The sequence below is a fragment of the Stomoxys calcitrans genome, chromosome 5 (genome assembly GCF_963082655.1).
Source record: "Stomoxys calcitrans chromosome 5, idStoCalc2.1, whole genome shotgun sequence".
In the NCBI taxonomy this organism is placed as follows: domain Eukaryota; kingdom Metazoa; phylum Arthropoda; class Insecta; order Diptera; family Muscidae; genus Stomoxys; species Stomoxys calcitrans.
The window spans coordinates 71,728,146-71,746,015 of NC_081556.1; the positions used below are offsets into that span (position 1 = coordinate 71,728,146).

General features: G+C 38.6%; 1 protein-coding gene across 16 annotated transcripts in view; it reads right to left on the reverse strand.

Annotated features, from left to right (window-relative positions):
* LOC106088760 (transient receptor potential cation channel trpm) overlaps positions 1 to 17,870 on the reverse strand; it is a 572,136-nt gene that overhangs the window by 98,586 nt on the left and 455,680 nt on the right. For all 16 annotated transcript variants that reach the window (XM_059369571.1, XM_059369569.1, XM_059369573.1 and 13 more), the window contains 4 exons: positions 16,531 to 16,678; positions 6,382 to 6,568; positions 5,939 to 6,095; positions 5,682 to 5,783 (listed from right to left, as the gene is read on the reverse strand). In XM_059369571.1, the coding sequence (XP_059225554.1) occupies positions 5,682 to 5,783; positions 5,939 to 6,095; positions 6,382 to 6,568; positions 16,531 to 16,678 (594 nt within the window). The remainder of the gene's footprint in view (positions 1 to 5,681; positions 5,784 to 5,938; positions 6,096 to 6,381; positions 6,569 to 16,530; positions 16,679 to 17,870) is intronic.

The following is a 17,870-nucleotide window of genomic DNA, read 5'->3' on the forward strand; positions in this document are numbered from 1 at the left end:
AAGAAGTTGATTAACGCCTTCTCAGAGGATGGCAAAATTCGCATCGTTTGGGTGCCGGTCCATAACGGATGGACCGGCCTACACCTACACCGGAGGCGGTGTAGGCCAGAGGACTGCCGTCAAAAAACTTGGTTAACCCGACGCCTTTCGGGTCGACTCAGTCCGAGTTAAGGGAGTGGGCGACGAATGGGCATGCAACATTGTGGAACAGCGAAACGGTCGGTAGGACGGCGAAAATCCTATGTGGGGATCCAGATCGTGCGAAGACGAGGCTATTACAGAAATGAAGCAAGAAGTTGGTCAGTATAGCTATTGGTATCATAACGTTACACATAGGACTACGAACTCACTTATGTAAAATCGGTGCGGAAAGTGATAGCATGGGGGGAAGATAATAAGACGTTGGAGCATTTCCTTTGTCATTGCCCGGCTTTCGCGTCCAACAGATACCGGTACATGGGTGGAGACACAATATCAGACATGAACCAATTTAAGGGAGTGGTATTGAAAACAATTAAAAATTTTGAAAGTAGCACGAAATTCCTAACTTAAAATTTTCTTTTTAGAGGTTACTTTATAGTATTTAGAGCGCACAACAAGCCGATTACTGGCTTAGGTGTATGTCCATAGTGGCATCAACATAACCTAACCTAACCTTAACTTATTTTAAAAGACTAGCCTTAAAAATTTTGTATTTCATTATGTTGTTTATGGTTGACCTTTGATTTTTATTTTTGCTAATTAGTTCGGCTATAGGTCCGTAATTAAAATACAAAACAATGCTTTTATTTTATATTTTTATTGTAATATCATGTCGATATTTCGATTGACATCGTCAATCACTGAGTCGACTTTTTCTTTCACAAGTAGATGAAAAGCTGTCATTTGTGTACGGATTAAGATGTCTTCACGAAATTTTAGTGGTTATTGTGGAGGTTTTATCCAGATATGTGCAAAATTTCAGGACCTTAGACGGCTTGGCGACTCATTCATTGTTGAGCCTTCAAAATTGGTTACTTGAGCCCTACAAAAGCCAGAGATCACAATACACACCAGCCATTTATGGGACGCGTTTCGTCATTTGGTTAGAATAACTCATCGGCCATACTAGGTGTGGGCTATACATTTGGAGGCCTTATGTCGCATATACCGCGAGAACGTGTCGACGATGTAAGCACAACACTAAAACAAATCTGAAGCTTATCACATTTTTTAGAATTTTGTTGGAGGAGATGATTTTAATTTGTGGATAATTACTGTAAAGAAGCTGCCTGATCCATCCGTTGGTTTTGTTATTGCTCTACCTATATAAATGTAAAGAAAAAATTTATGGAGAGTATATATTCAGTGGCGATTATAAACATCCACTGAGACAGACATTTACATAGGTGTTCTATTTTTATACCCTCCATAATAGGATGGGGGTATACTAATTTCGCCATTCGGTTTGTAACACCTCGAAACATGCGTCTAAGACCCTTTAAAGTATATATCATCATGTCATTTTAAGTCGATCTAGCCATGTCCGTCCGTCTGTCTGTCCGTCCTTCCGTCTGTCTGTCGAAAGCACTCTAACTTTTGAAGGAATAAAGCTCGCCGCTTGAAATTTTGCACAAATACATTTTCTTAGTGTAGGTCGATTGGGATTGTAAATGGGCCAAATACGTGCCCAATATGGTCTGAATCGATCTATAGCTTGATACAGCTCCCACATAAACCAATCTCCCGATTTTGCTTCTTGAGCCCTACAAGGCGCATATCTTATCCGAATGGACTGAAATATTACTCAATGACTTCTACAATGTTCAGCATTTAATTCATTCATGGTCCAATTCGGACTATAACTTACTATAGCTCCAATACCATTACAGTTCTCATTCATTATTCTTTGTTTGCCTAAAAAGAGATACCGAGCAAAGAACTCAACAAATGCTATCCGTGGTAGAGGGTATATAAGATTCGGCCCGGCCTAACTTAGCACGCTCTTACTTGTTTATTCTAACATCCCTTCATAATTGAGCAGCAGTCATTTTCAGCAGACAACAGACTTTTCAGCAGTAATCCATATTGGACACGTATGTTGAATTGCAGTACTACTGCTGCAATAGCAGAACTACTGCTACAATAGCAGCAACATTAACTACTAATATTCAGCAGACAGTATTTGCTATTTTCAGCAAACTTTTTTCTATAAGTGTATGGAAGCTATATCTAAACGATTTGGCCCATTTGCAATCCCAACCCCCCACATTAGTAAGAAGTATTTTTGCAAAAATTTTAAGCGTCTAGCTTTACTCCTTCGAAAGTTAGCGTGTTTTCGACAGACGGACGGAAGGATATGGCTAGATCGACTTAAAATGTCATGACGATCAACAATATATATTCTTTATGGCGTCTTAGACGAATATTTCGAGGAGTTACAAACGGAACGGAACTTGTTATATCCTCCAATGGTGGAGAGTATAACAAGTAAAAACGTGCTAAATTCGGCTGTGGCGAACTTTGGATACCCACCACCATGAATAGATTAACCATCCTCTTTCATAACAACTCCACTACCATAACCATAGTAATATGCAAATGGGGGTTGGTGCGGATCATATTTGATTTTGGTCCCAAGAATTCTTATACCAGTCACAGTTTCAGCGAAATCGAGCAACAAATCCGCTTTTTACGGGATTAAGGCCCTAAATTGGAAGATCGGTCCATATGGCAGCTATATCTGAATAAAGTCTGATCTGGACCTGATCTGATCTGATCTGCTGGTCGGATGACAGGAGGCTTAATATAAGTCACTGTCTCAAATTCCAGCGAAATCGGGTAATAAAATCAGTTTTTATGGGCTTAAGTCCTTAACCGGCAGATCGGTCTATATGGCAGCTATTTCTGCATTAAGACCGATCTGAACCATATTTGATTCGGATAATCCGAAATTATTTTGTCTAAAGAAAAAAATCTTATTTAGATTCCATTGCAGGATATTGCCTTACTTTTGAAAGTTTTTATTTGTTTACTATTGCGCTTGTGAATCAAGTCGTCTTAAAGAGCCCTGTTCAAATTCAGATGTGTGCTTTGTAACCTGCATTTGAGAAATTTCTGCTGATGATGATTCTGGTGAATCAGAAATCGCGATACAAAATCCGGCCAAATGCTTTTGAGCAACATCACACATTTGCCTTACTTTTGAAAAGTATTTGCTGTGCTATTCTTTGGATAGAAAGCATTGAACGAAATGGTCTATAGCCGGACAATATCCTGCAATGGAATCTAAATAAGATTTAAGGACCAAAAAAGAAAGCGCAAACAGACAAACCAAACGAAAGACACGTCGCATGTGGTGTAGGTATCACTGCCTATACACAAAACAGCATTGGCAGCATCTGCCGATGGCTGATCTCAGTGCAGAGAACAAATAAGTTCGGCAAAATTGTGTTTATTTGTCGCTATTGGCATTGTTGGATAAGTTGAATTTGAATAAAGGAAGTAAGACTTTACTGATGGCAGCTATATCTAAGTATAGACCGATCTGAACCATATTTGAGTCGGATGTCGGGAGGCTCAAAATAACTCACAGTTTCTAATTTCATTGAAATCGGATAATAAATGCACCTGTTACAGGCTTAAGACGCTTAATCGGCATATCGGTCTATATGACAGCTATATGTAAATATTGAACGATGTGGACCAAATATGTGGCTTTTATGTGTTTAAGACCCTAAATCGCCAGATCGGACTATGTGGCAGCTATATCCAAATATAGTCCGATTTGGCCCATTAAAGAACTTAAACTGCGTATAGAAAAAACACGAGTCTGCGCAAAATTTTAACTCAATATCTCAATTATCATAGACTGTTGCGTGGTTACAAATGACTGACAGACGGACGGAAGGATAGACACATGGGCATCGCTTAACCGTCTTAGAATTTTTCAGCGATAAGAAATATATATATTTTGGAGGACTGAATAAACGGATATACCTCCTATCCCATGGAGGTAGGTATAACAATTAAGAGCGTGCTAAGTTCGGCCGGCCTGAATCTTATATACCCTCCACGATGGATCGCATATGTCGAGTTCTATGCGCAGTATCTCTTTTTAGGCAAACAAAGAAAATTTGAATAAGAATATGCTATTGTGTAATATTTCAGTTCATTCGGATAAGAATTGCGCCTTGTAGGGGCTAAGAAGCTAAATCGGGAGATCTGTTTATATGGGAGCTGTATCAAGCTATTGATCGATTCAAACCATATTAAACACGTATGTTGAAGTGAGAGAAGCCGTTGTACAAAATTTCTTCCAAATCGGATGGGAATTGCGCCCTCTAGAGAGTCACAAGCTGTGAAAAAATTTGTCAACGACGACTATATGAAAAATCCGCAATTACTTTTTGGGCAACCCAATATATCAGGTTATGGACCAATTTGAACCATACTTAGTGCAGTTATTAAAAGTAATACCAAAATACCACGTGCAAAATTTCAGTCAAATCGGATGAGAATTGCACCCAAGATCGGTTTATATGGCAGCTATATCAAAACATGGACCGATTTGGCCCATTTATAATCCCAATCGACCTACGCTAACAAAAAGGATTTGTGCAAAATTTCAAGCGGCTAACTTATCACCTTCGAAAGTAAGCGTGCTTTCGACAAACAGACGGACGGACAGGGCTAGATTGACTTAAAATAACATGGCGATCAAGAATATATATACTTTATGGGGTCTCAGACGCATATTTCGAGGTGTTACAAACAGAATGACGAAATTAGTATACCCCCATCCTATGGTGGAGGGTATAAAAATGGTATTGGATGACCTTGATTGAAATTTCGTAAGCTAGCTGAGGTCACAGGCATTTAAAAAAGTGCTGTACATCGCATATTGACAGAAAATTTGATAATGTGAAAGGTGTGCCCCAGATTGGTGACGCGTTTGCTCCCATTATGTTGTTTCATTAAGACAAAGCACCAGTCGGACCATATGTACTTGTTTGCTGATATTTAAAGCAGTTAGACCCCTATTTAGTCCCTTCATTGAGGTAACTCGACATGCTGCATAAACTCGCAACAAAAACACAGAAACAACAGGAACAGAAAGGAGTTTGAGTTATCCTCGTTGATTTCATCAGTTATTTCCTTGTATTTAGATATGTATCGACAAAATCAACCAAAATCGAGGTGAACCTGCCAAGAGAAAACAATTCATCAATTTTGTTGGGAATCTACCAAAAATGACATCTCAGATTATAAATGAAAATTGGACGATGCTTATATATTGGTCGGTGTACCTTTCAGAGTATAACTCTCTTTCTTGAGGATATTACAAACAAATACACTAAGTTATTGTACCCTGTACCAGAGTATATTTGTTGGTATGTCATCTGCTGGAGCTGCAGCAACTCGGCCATTGAACTTAATGTTGAATCATTAGTTTTATATGTAATCCGCTGATGAAATTCGAAATGCCATCAGCGCTGCTGTTCGCAGTCTTTTCCTAATTAAAGCAAATAATACCGAAATCATTTTACAATGAGGGTCGTTTTAAACCCACTCCCACTTCATGGTATATTTGTCTCATTATTTTAATGAAAATAGACTTCATCCTCTTGGGAAATACTCTACGCCAACACATCAAACACTGAGAAAATCAACATCTTAAGGGGAGTCTTTTGTGTACATACCTATAGGCGCCACCCATTAATTTATTAATAACTAAGCCAATATCGTGTAAAGTATAAACGTATCCTTTGGGTATGTGAGGACGAACATCGCGTAGAATGTAGCTGCAGAATATTGAAACAAACAAAAGAAAGAAAATATGAGTTATTGCCCTCGCACAGATATCGAGTGCAGACAATGGCAATCTGTAGCCATTTCTTCACTCATCACTGAAAGGCATAGAATTGGTGGATAAGTAGGTGGATGGTTGGATACATACCCTAAAGTATTTGCTGGACCGTGTTTGGTATTGTAAAGTTCCTCAAGGCGTGGTATTGTCAGGAATTTCTTCATCGAAACACCATTTTCTAAAAGTAATTTAACAAAATCGATTCTATCATGTTCGAGTGCCTGCATCATGGCTTCATCCAAAGCTCCTTCAAGGGCGAGAGAAAAGGACATTGTATGACATCGCAACAGCAAAGCCCACGCACACAGACGCATTCACACACATTTATACGCACAAATGTATCCATGGAACATGATGAAAAGCGGAAGAAAGGAAAATTATTATTGAAATTTTATGCCAACCCATCGCAGCAGCAATTGGGTCGCGACAACCAAATTGCTATTTAAGTAAGTTTATTCTCTATTGTTTTATTGTATTTTCCCTTTCAGCAGGGGTGAGACGAGGTTAGGGTATGGATCCTGCATATAACTTACCATTTGGCCATTCCTGGCCATAGACGAAAATTTCACTGCGGGCTATGTCCACACGATTCCAGGTCAATGCCAAACTCAACTGCTCTGGCGGACTCAAATGCTGTGATTTGAAGAGTGCCGTTAAAATGGTTTGATCCAACTCTTGTGCTTCGCCTTCAGGCTTCTCTTGAATGCGAAATATTGTTATCTATTTCAGGATATTCCAATTTCATTGTGAACGCCGTTTGTTATTCGAAGCATGTCAATGGGGATCAAATAAGTTGGTCACACACACACACACAAAAGAACAAGAAAATAGAAAAAAGTCATTATTACTAGAATAGATGGGTAATAGGATAATAATTTAGATTAGAAGCAAGATTAAAACTTTTGGAAAATGCAAACTAGGAATATTCATGTAAGAAACGTTTTCTTTACAAGCAAAGCCCAAATATTAAACGAATTGAATCAGAATTAAAAACTCGCTAAAACAAGGGTACACACCAGCGTACATTCTGTTAAAAATTTATAATTTATTCAATTGCATTATTTTCCATAACTCAAATCGGCCGAATAGTTCCACTTCAGGTTTTTATTTCTTTGAGGACTTGAATGAATTTGACGATGTGTATATTCGGATGTCAATATCAGTTAATAGCACTTTTAAGCGACCTGACAGGATCTATGATAGGAATTAGAAGAATTCTTTCTTCTCCTGTTCCTGCGGTATCATATGGACTAAAATGTATGGGACAGTCCGTGCGGAGTTTCCATGCTACTTCTTCCTTCGGTGGTGGATAGGGGAAAGCTCGTCAGCTATGATGAGTACCCCTGAAATAAAATATGTGGGGCGAACCAAAATTAAGCACAGAGAGGGGGTGTAACGTTTGCAGGGATACGAATACGAAGGAACCGTGCAATAGGGTCGGCAGCGAATGAGCCAAAAGAATGGCCAACGGTGGCGCCCCACCTAGAGGGTCGGTGGCAGCCCTAGCACTAGGTACCGATGCAATGGCCCAATACGATATCCATCTAAAATCACGATTACGGAAACATCAACAAGAAATAATTGAACTGATAACCCCCCGATGACTACCTATAGATTCAAAATACAGTTTATGATTGGAACATGGAACGTCAGAACTCTCTCAGAATAATCGAGACTTCACCAAGTCCAGAACGAGATGTCAAACTAAAACCTAGAAACCGTTGCTCTAAGTGAAGTACGATGCCCGAGATCCGGAACTATGGATCTTCAAGGTGGCTACCACTTCATTATTTCAGATAATGAAATCCACCGAACAGGGTCGGCTTTTGCTGTCGCCGAAAGCAATGTCATATCTGGGCGCATCATGACGGCAAGATTATAATATTCAAAATTCCGCAAAATATCGATTGTACAAAGTTATGCGCCAACCGAACCTGATGACGACGAAGAAAGGATCAGTTCTATTCTCAACTCCATGCAGCAACACGCTCTCTACCAAAATGAGACATTAAGCTTGTTACGGGGGACTTCGATGCCAAGGTGGGCAATTACAACAGTAATCTGCGATTTCATGAGAATGCAAGGACTTGGCGATACCAAGAATGAAAATGTCGACAGATTGGTTGACTACTGTGCAAGAAACCGACACTTGGGAATAAAATCGACCACGTACTTATCAGCAAACTCTTCCTGGGTTCACTGATGGAGATGGAAACTAAACGTGGAGCCGACAGCGATAGTGACCACATGCTCTTAATGACTAAAACAAAAAGCATTAAGATTAACCAGTTTCGCATAAAAACCCCAGAAACCGCACACAAATACAAAACAGCATTAACCGAGAATCTATAAAACATCACCTAGACATGGGCCGACATAACAGCAGCATGTACGTAGATGACCACCTCTATCATAGGCATTGCTAGACGATGCCAAAGACCACGGATAAGCAATGAAATCATAGAGGAAATATGACAACGGAACGTCTACGCAACGCTTTGCTACGGGCAAAATCAAGTAAAATAAAATCAGCAGCTAGGAGTTAGCTGCGCCTCCGCCTCGCAGGCCAAACGCCGTCTTCGCAGAGACAAGCAAATATATTTTTACATTCTAGCAGAGCAAGCCGAAAATGCATTTTTCAGCTCCCAAGGACCAACAAGGGAGGAGGTAAGTTCTAACCCTCTTATTCCACCAGTGCGCCCAAACCCACGAAGGGATATATTTATAGCTCAACCAATCTGCGAAGAAATTGATGCCGTTTTATCCCACTAAAAACGGCAAATCAGGCGATCCTGACAACTTACATGCCGAACTGTTGCAGTATGGAGCACACCCCATTGCTCAATAAATCACCCCAATTATCAGAGAGGCCTGGAATACAAATTTTATTCACTCAGAATGGAAGAAGGAAATCATGGTCACGATCCCAAAGAAAGTATAAAAACTGGAGAGGGATATTATTGCGAAATTAGGCAAGCCTTGTGCTTCAGCGTATTTCGCCTGTACTTGACGGCATTTTGGGGAAGGAACAGGCGGGCTTTCGACCAGGATACCAAGCATTCACTCAGATCCTGAATCTATACTAAGGGGCTCTAAACCCAATCTTTCAACCACTGAGTGGAAGATTGGTAGATAGGATGACATTGATGCCGACCGGAGACTTGCTGTATCCGTGAGAAGGAGTTGTAACCTACGGAATCAACTATTTAGTTGAGACTGAATGTGTAAAGAAGCTGAGGTGTTGAGGAATCAGAAGACGACTCAACAGTTGTTGCTGAACACTTGTCTGAGGAACTGTCGACCACATCTCTAGGGTCAGGTGGATTGGAGGACTAGAAATCCTCCTGCCACAATCGAAATAGGAGGGGAAGACGTCGAGATGGGACCCTACAAGCCATGTGTGATTGGGTTCAATGGGTGCCCTTGTCTCATTACTGGCTGGCTTCCCTATATATAGACACGACTCAAATATGCCGACGTCAATCCTTAAGTTGCTGGTTGAAGCCGCTTCTGCAGGAAAGAAGACCCTCATTGTAAGAAGTAATGCACATAACCAGATGTTGGGAAGTTCTGATATCAACAAAAGGGGTGAGCTTTGTTTTTTTTTTATTTAAGTCTATAAATAATAAATACACTTAGAGACTAATAACTATATATTTACATAACTATATGTCTTAACCTAGGAATTTAAATATAATTTAAACTTTCTCGATTCTCAGATAGATCTATTATAAATTTTATTTTTATACCCTCCACCATAGGATGGGGGGTATACTAATTTCGTCATTCTGTTTGTAACTACTCGAAATATTCGTCTGAGACCCCATAAAGTATATATATTCTTGATTGTCGCGAAATTTTATGTCGATCTAGCCATGTCCGTCCGTCTGACCGTCGAAAGCACGCTAACTTCCGAAGGAGTAGAGCTAGCCGCTTGAAATTTTGCACAAATACTTCTTATTAGTGTAGGTCGGTTGGTATTGTAAATGGGCCATATCGGTCCATAACCTGATATAGCTGCCATATAAACCGATCTTGGGTCTTGACTTCTTGAGCCTCTAGAGTGCGCAATTCTTATCCGATGTGAATGAAATTTTTCACGACGTGTTTTGGTATGATATCCAACAATTGTGCCAAGTATGGTTTAAATCGGTCCATAACCTGATACAGCTGCCATATAAACCGATCTTGGGTCTTGACTTCTTGAACCTCTAGAAGGCGCAAATCTTATCCGATTGGAATGAAATTTTGCACGACGTATTTTGTTATGACATCCAACAATTGTGCCAAGTATGGTTCAAATCGGTTCATAATCCGGTATAGCTGTCATATAAACCGATCTTGGGTCTTGACTTCTTGAGCCTCTAGAGTCCGATTTAACTAAAATTTTGCACGCAGTGTTTTGGTATTACTTTCAACAACTGTGCTAAGTATGATTCAAATCGGTTCATAATCTGGTATAGCTTTCATATAAACCGATCTTGGATCTTGACTTCTTGAGCCAATTGAGGGCGCAATTCTCATCCGATTTGGCTGAAATTTTGCATGAGGTGTTTTGTTATGACTTCCAATAACTGTGTTAGGTATGGCGTAAATCGATATAGAACCTGATATAGCTGCCATATAAAGCGATCTGGGATCTTGAATCCTTGAACCTCTAGAGGGCGCAATTCTCATCCATATTGGCGGAATTTTGTACAAGGGCTTTTCTCATGACCTCCAACATACGTGTCTTGTATGGTCTGAATCGATCAATAGCTTGATAAACCTATCTCCCGATTTTGCTTCTTGAGCCCCTACAAGGCGCAATTCTTATCCGAATGAACTGAAATTTTACACAATGACTTCTACAATGTCATTCAGCTTTCAATTATGGTCCGAATTGGACTATAACTTGATATAGCTCCAATAGGATAACAGTTCTTAGTCAATATTCTATGTTTGTCTAAAAAGAGATACCGCGCATAGAACTCGACAAATGCGATCAATGGTGGAGGGTATATAGGATTCGGCCCGGCCGAACTTAGCACGCTCTTACTTGTTAATTATTAAATAATTATCGATCTATTATATCTTTTAGTTTAAATTGATAACATAGGTGCCAAAAGGATCATTATTGGCATAATTGGAATGTTAAAGAAAATTCGATTCCAAATTAAGCAAGAATCTATTTGACCATGACAACATTTTAATGTAGGAAGCGACTACGACTTTTTAATGTAGGAAGCTTTATAAGATTTAATCGGTACTCATACGAAGGTAATGAACTTCACCTGTGGCACACCTGAAGAGACAACAATTGATTTCGAAACTGTAGTACCAAATTTAATTCTTTGAGTACGTCCAGTCAGATATCATCTGATCCACTTTGGTAAAGAGGAACTGAAACCAATAAACCTTAACAGAAGGTTGTGGTTGAATTTATCAAATGATTTACTAAAATCGTTATAGATAGTATATGTTTGCTATCGTTCCACAAAGCCGTCGTTGACCAAATACGTAAATTCTAAAATATTTATTATTATCGTCGATTTCGGCTTCCGGAACCCATGTTGGAAGGGAGATAATACTGAAAAGACATAATGTGGAAGTCAAAATTTTCTCCAGTAGTTTCGGAATAGCTTTCAAAATTGAAATGCCACTGTAATAAGAAACCTCATTGCGATTTCCGACTTTAAATAACGATCTTATATAAGATTACTTCCACAATTCCGGCAGATATCCATGCTTTAATGAACGGTTGAAAAGTGTACAAAGGGGATACGAAAGTTCGAGAGCGCAATGCTGTAAAATGTTCGGCAATACCTGAATCGTTGCCAGCTACTTTAGCTTTATATCTAAGAAATTCACAAATTTGTAAAAGGATTTAGGATTTGATTTCAATTTATTTCTAATTTTATTGAAATTACTACCATATGCCAATTTGTTTTCTTTAGCTGCTTATGGAATATATTATAATTTGCAATCTGGCGATTTGTAACGAAGAAAAAAACGACCGATATTACCAGTAACAGGCAAGTGGTACTAGATGTCACCTATGTATCGGAATATATAAGCGGAAGGATAAGCGACTGGGAAGTGTTGGATGACCACAGCATTTGTGACCATCGTTATATTAGTTCCATCCTTGGCGAAAATAATGCAGAAGTGCTCTCTCGGCTAAACAGAGAGAAAGGTCAGAGAGAGCATGGATAATATTTAGTGAGGAAACACTAGAACTACTCGTTGGCACACACTTTCCGGGAAACTCTCAAATGGACAACGTGGCTCTAGAACAGGTTGTCACTGGTATGCATTCATCGGAGGTTATTGGGGAAATTTTGTCTAAGTCGAAAATCCTTTGAGCTATAGCAAGTTTCGCCTCCTTCAAGTCGCCAGGCCCTGATGATGTGTCACCGGTTGAATTACAAGCTGTCTGATAGACTTGTATCAGCATGTCATATATTCCTGTGGGATGGAGGGACACAAAGGTCATTTCCATTCTGAAAGCAGGAAAACCTTACCACACGAAGGCGAAGAATTTTCGACCTATTACTCTGTCATCCTTCATGCAGAAGACTCTTGAGAGGTTAATAGAAGCATATCTTAGACAAAGATTCCCGGAGAACATATGTCGCAGCAGCAGCATGCATATAATAAAAGCAAATCCACTGCAAACAGCCCTTCACGACCTAGTCGGCTACATAGACGATTCTATCGCTGTCAAGGAATATACAATGGTAGCATTTCTCGACATTGAAGGTGCTTTCAATAAGGTAAACCCGTCTTCAATCACGAAGGAGCTGGAGTTTCTAGGCATCAACACCACCGTAAGAAAGTTTATTAGTAACTTACTTACTAAAAGATGCATTACGGCAGGCTTGAGATCTGTAGATCTAAAAAGTCAGCAGAGGAATGCCTCAAGGAGGTGTATTGTTTCGTCTACTTTGGAACATAGCCATTGACAATATAGTATTGTCTCTGGAAAAAAAAGGTGTAATATATACTTCATGAAGCTCTACGTCTGATAGCGAACGTGGGCAACCGAAAGTGATGGAAAGAATGTTCCATTTACTGAAATTTCAAAATACCTGAGTGTTTTGCGGGATAGGAAATTGAACTTCAAATCCAACATTTTGGAAAGGGCAAGAAAGTCAACTTTTGCCCTATACACCTGCAATAGAGCCAATGGGAAAAGTTGGCGGTATAAACTGCGTGCCATTCACGTTCATTCGTACTTTACTCGAAAGAAATCGATTTAGCGACCGCTAAATGCGTTTGAATGAAGAAACGAATGAATGAAGCTAATGAACATTCAAGCTTTTAGCTTTAAGCTGTTTGCTTATATTGGGTTGCCCAAAAAGTAATTGCGGATTTTTCATATAGTTGGCGTTGAAAAATTTTTTCACAGCTTGTGACTCTGTAATTGCATTCTTTCTTCTGTCAGTTATCAGCTGTTATTTTTAGCTTGCTTTAGAAAAAAAGTGTAAAAAAGTATATTTGATTAAAGTTTATTCTAAGTTTTATTAAAAATGCATTTACTTTCTTTTAAAAAATCCGCAATTACTTTTTGGGCAACCCAATAATTGCGGACCAGCAACCCCAATTTTTGTCATGCATGCGAATGAAAATGATAAAAACTCTCACTCACTGTAAAATACTAGTCACTGTATTTTACTAGTCGAATAAAATAGAACATTTATTTGTTTGACATTTTGGTGGGTTTTATGGCTCGGATTATCGAGTTTTTGAGTTAGTGGTTAAAAGATTAATAAGTGAACCAGTAATGTAGGTCAAAATTCGGGGTGTGACTACCATGTAATACCTTATACCTACGTTGTAAAAGTGAATTGGGTCATCATTATATGAACGCCATATATAAATCTCAACCGATTTTTATATACTTCGATAGATGCGTAAAAGAATACGTATAAAATTTCGTCCAAATCTGTGAAAAATTATATTTACTTGGACCTTTCAAAAATAAATCGAGCAATGTATATAAATGGGAGCTATATCTAAATCTGAACTGATTTTCACCAAAACGTATATCCTGTACACCTTTTTTGGAAAGAAAAAGCGATGTGTACTTGGTATACAAATCACCGCGGACGAACAGACATAAAACCGGACATGGCTAAACCGAATCAGAAAGTGATTCTGTGTCGATCGGTATGATATTTAACCAACTAATTTGCGAAAAACTACCTAAAAAATTGTATAAAGGCCCGAAAAATGGTAATTTAAAGCAGTTCTACCACGTGCACATCAACCTCTTGAGGTAAAAAATACAAAAATAGCTTTGAAAAAAATCTTCAGATTGCATATCAATAAAATACAGGTTTACTCCAAATATGGAAAATGCATGAGTTTCCAAAAATGCTTTGTGTGTTTTTGGACATAACATTTGGGATAAAATTGTCTTTCTATATTTTTCTCTTATTTGTTAAAAGTGTAAGTACAGCAGTATCACATGAAACCCTTAAGAGTATAATTCATTTAGGGTTTCCATATGATAGTATTATTTTTTTGAAAATGTTGAGTTTTTTTTAGCTAATTTGAGCCTTTTCTCATCTCTGAAGGCTATGTGAATTAACATTTCAAAGATAGTGGTCGCCATTTGAGTGAATGAGTCAGGGCACCCATTCACCCGTTTAAGTTTCACAAAAGTTTCTGGTCTTGGCAGTAAATATACATTGACTCGTTCATTGCTCATGCCTCACATACTACATGGTATTTCGGGGATTTTTGTTACAGAATTGGGGCAGAATTCATTTTTATTTTCTTAGGACACTTCTTTTTGCAAAATTCAAAAAGAATTATTATGATATGCTCTTATCGTTTGTTTTTATTTTAGAATTTGAATATACCCGAAAAATACGATATTTTGTAGACCTCAAGCGGATTATTTTGTTGGGAATTTAGAGCACTATCCATCAAAAATTTCGTAAATCGGACCACAAACGAAGATTTGGCAACCCCAACAAATTTTCGAAATACCGAAATGACCAATTTTAGAGGCCTGCCAAAAGGAAACGGACAACCTAGGGCCTTTTGCACAAGATCTCAATAACACCTTAGCTCTAACCGTTCTCACACGGGATATATTTTACTCTTTTTTTTCGATTTTCTCCGACTTTGTGGGTTCTAAATACTAACGTTACCGTTTGGACCTGTGTTTTTGAGAGAAACTTTTTCATTTTGGCGGCGTCATTAACGCCATCAACCTATTTGCAGTAAAGCTTCCAGGAAGCACGATTAGATTTTCCGAACATATTGTCATATCTAAAATCCTCCTCCTTAATCCTATTAACAAAGGTAGCGGTGTTACCCATATTAAGCGTTATTATGTCTTTAGTATATTAGAATTCTGCCAGGGCTTGGCCACGCTTATGAGTGTTTGTACTACCCCAAACAATGAGGTGAGAGTTCGCATCGCAACCTCTTAATACCTCATTTCCGACGTGTGTGGCGGCTTTGGAGAGTCGAAAGACGGATAAAGTGATGTCAGGTGCTCCACCGTCTCCCTGTCTCATCACTGTTGCTTGCATCCGACCTTGACAACTCTGGGGAAAATACATAATTTAAATTTTTATGACAAATAACACAGGCCGTCGGCCGAGTTCCAGTGCTAGCATAGAATAATTGGTAGATGATATGCTTCAGCCCAGATACTTTGTTTCGTGTCGCCATGACTCCTGAATTAAGGCAATATGAATCTTGTTCTTGCTGATTTTCTCCACCAGAGCATGTGTAGCTGTCTCGCTCCGTTGGAGATTCATCTGGATGACCTCAATCATTGATCCTCTAGTAAATGGGCTACTTGGGATGGATGGATGTGGGTGATGGCCTCATCGTCGGTTCCCTGTTTGTTAGGCTGCATTGAATTTGCTGTATTTGCACTGCCTGATGTTTTAATATTAGGATCTTTGCTTACATTAGAATCTCCCTCTTTCGAATATGGACTATCAGTCTTCCTAATCTTGAGAAAGTCAGTGATGGTTCCATCGTAGGGTGATTGTTCGTCAATATGAGTATGAGATCTTATTTAAAGGAAGTACTTTATGTTAAACTTACTTACAGACATTCGTAACTATCAGTCAGTATTTAGGTCCAACGAATATTTTTGGTTTCTAAGCGTACACAAATTAGATCGGCGAAAAAAGATTTAACAGTAGTGAAGAGTTGGAGGTCTACTTTGAGGCTACCCAGTTCTTACTACAAACAGAATATCGAGGCCATTGAAAATTGCTGAAAAAGAAAAATAAAGAAAAAATTTTCCCCAACCGGTTGTGTTTTCTATGTTAGTTTAGTTAAGAGTGGCAGTCCTTTACAGACTCACTTAGACAATTGTGAGTCCTTTGTGATACACTAAGGCCTCTGGAGGGAATCGAACCCACAATCTCCGCACTGGCAATTCAAGCACACTACCATCTCGGCCACCGGGTTTCATGTCAGGTCGACTACTTCTGTAATCCCCCTTCGTGTTTTGAAATGCGTTTTTCATTTGAAGTTGAAATTGACAGTACTTCTTTCAGTTGAAATAGAAATCAGTCTTTTTTTTTAAGCAATGCAATTTTAAAATATTTGCGAACATAGATCAAGAATCGTCCTAGAGCAAAAGGAATAACTAAAGTTTCACATCCTCCAATTACAAAAGTATGCATCAGTAAACACAATTTTATACACCAAAGGAAACTTACCAAATTCTTATTACGCGTGCATTGCAGAAGTTCCTGGTAAAGCTTTTCCGACTGATCCGAGCCCACCTCAAATGTCTTTTGTATCGTACCGATGAGATAGTCCCGCATAGACTCCAATACCGGTTGTTCATCCCCATCCGAGGCATATCTGCAAGGACAAAGTTAAGAATACGAATAATCAAATTAAAATTGCTGGCTACTTGCACTCAACTCGCATTCTAAAAGGCTCTTATCATTCCGAGGCCAAACTTCATTCACTTGCCAAATAGTAAAAGGTTGAAATATAATTTAAGTGTCTTGACTTTCATTTGAGTTTTTCATATTATGATAGGTTGCAATATTTATGCATGAATGAGAAGCAACATTTTTTAGAATATTTGTTCTTCAAAGCAAAATTTTCGTTCAACAGTAAAAGTGCTTCAAAAGCCATAATGAATTTAAGAGAAAAAATATTTGAACTCAAGCAGGCAGAATAAAAAAAGTTGAAAGTGAAACCATCCTTTATGCAAGTATACTGCAAAGTTATGTCGTTTGCCGATTAAAGGAATATCTGCTAGTTAGACGCAAGAAACGATAGTTAGTCAGCGCACTCCACCCATTCTATTCAGCATGACACAGGAATATTTCAAAATACTGTGTCAACCAGTAATCGATAATAAATACATTCAATCAAATAAATTTACATACACATGTGTCTAGCAAATAAAATGGCTTTATTCCCACGATTAACACACTGAGTGCCACGTCGTACGTTTCCGTGGGTAGATCTTTTATGTACTTTGAGCCTGAAGTTCTTTTTAAGCGACACTGAGTCAAATTTGTTGCGATTTTTAAATAAAGAATCCTTTACAGAATACATTTGCAAAAGCATGCGTGTATCTAGTATGATTTTTTGAGGATTTATTAAGTGGAAACTTTATTACATGAAATTTTTTGAATAAAATTGTTAGCCTCTTGGGAAGGATTTCCTCAAACCGCTTGGCAATCAACTTCAATGCAATGCAGATCATAACATATATAACCAGATACGACGACGTTAAATTCATGAGGAGGCACACAGATATATACAAAAACCTAAAAATTTTCGGAAATTCATATAAAACAAGTAAAAAGGCGTTAAGTTCGGCCGGGCCGAACTTTTAATACCCACCATCTCGGGTATATATGTAAACCATCTTTGGTCAAAATCCGGTGAAAAATGTATACCTTATGCCCCACAGCAGCTATATCAAAATATGTTACGATTTGGACCGTATACGACGCGGATGTTGAACCATATGCGACGCGGATGTTGAACCATATACGACGCGGATGTTGAAAAGCCTAACATAAGTCACTGT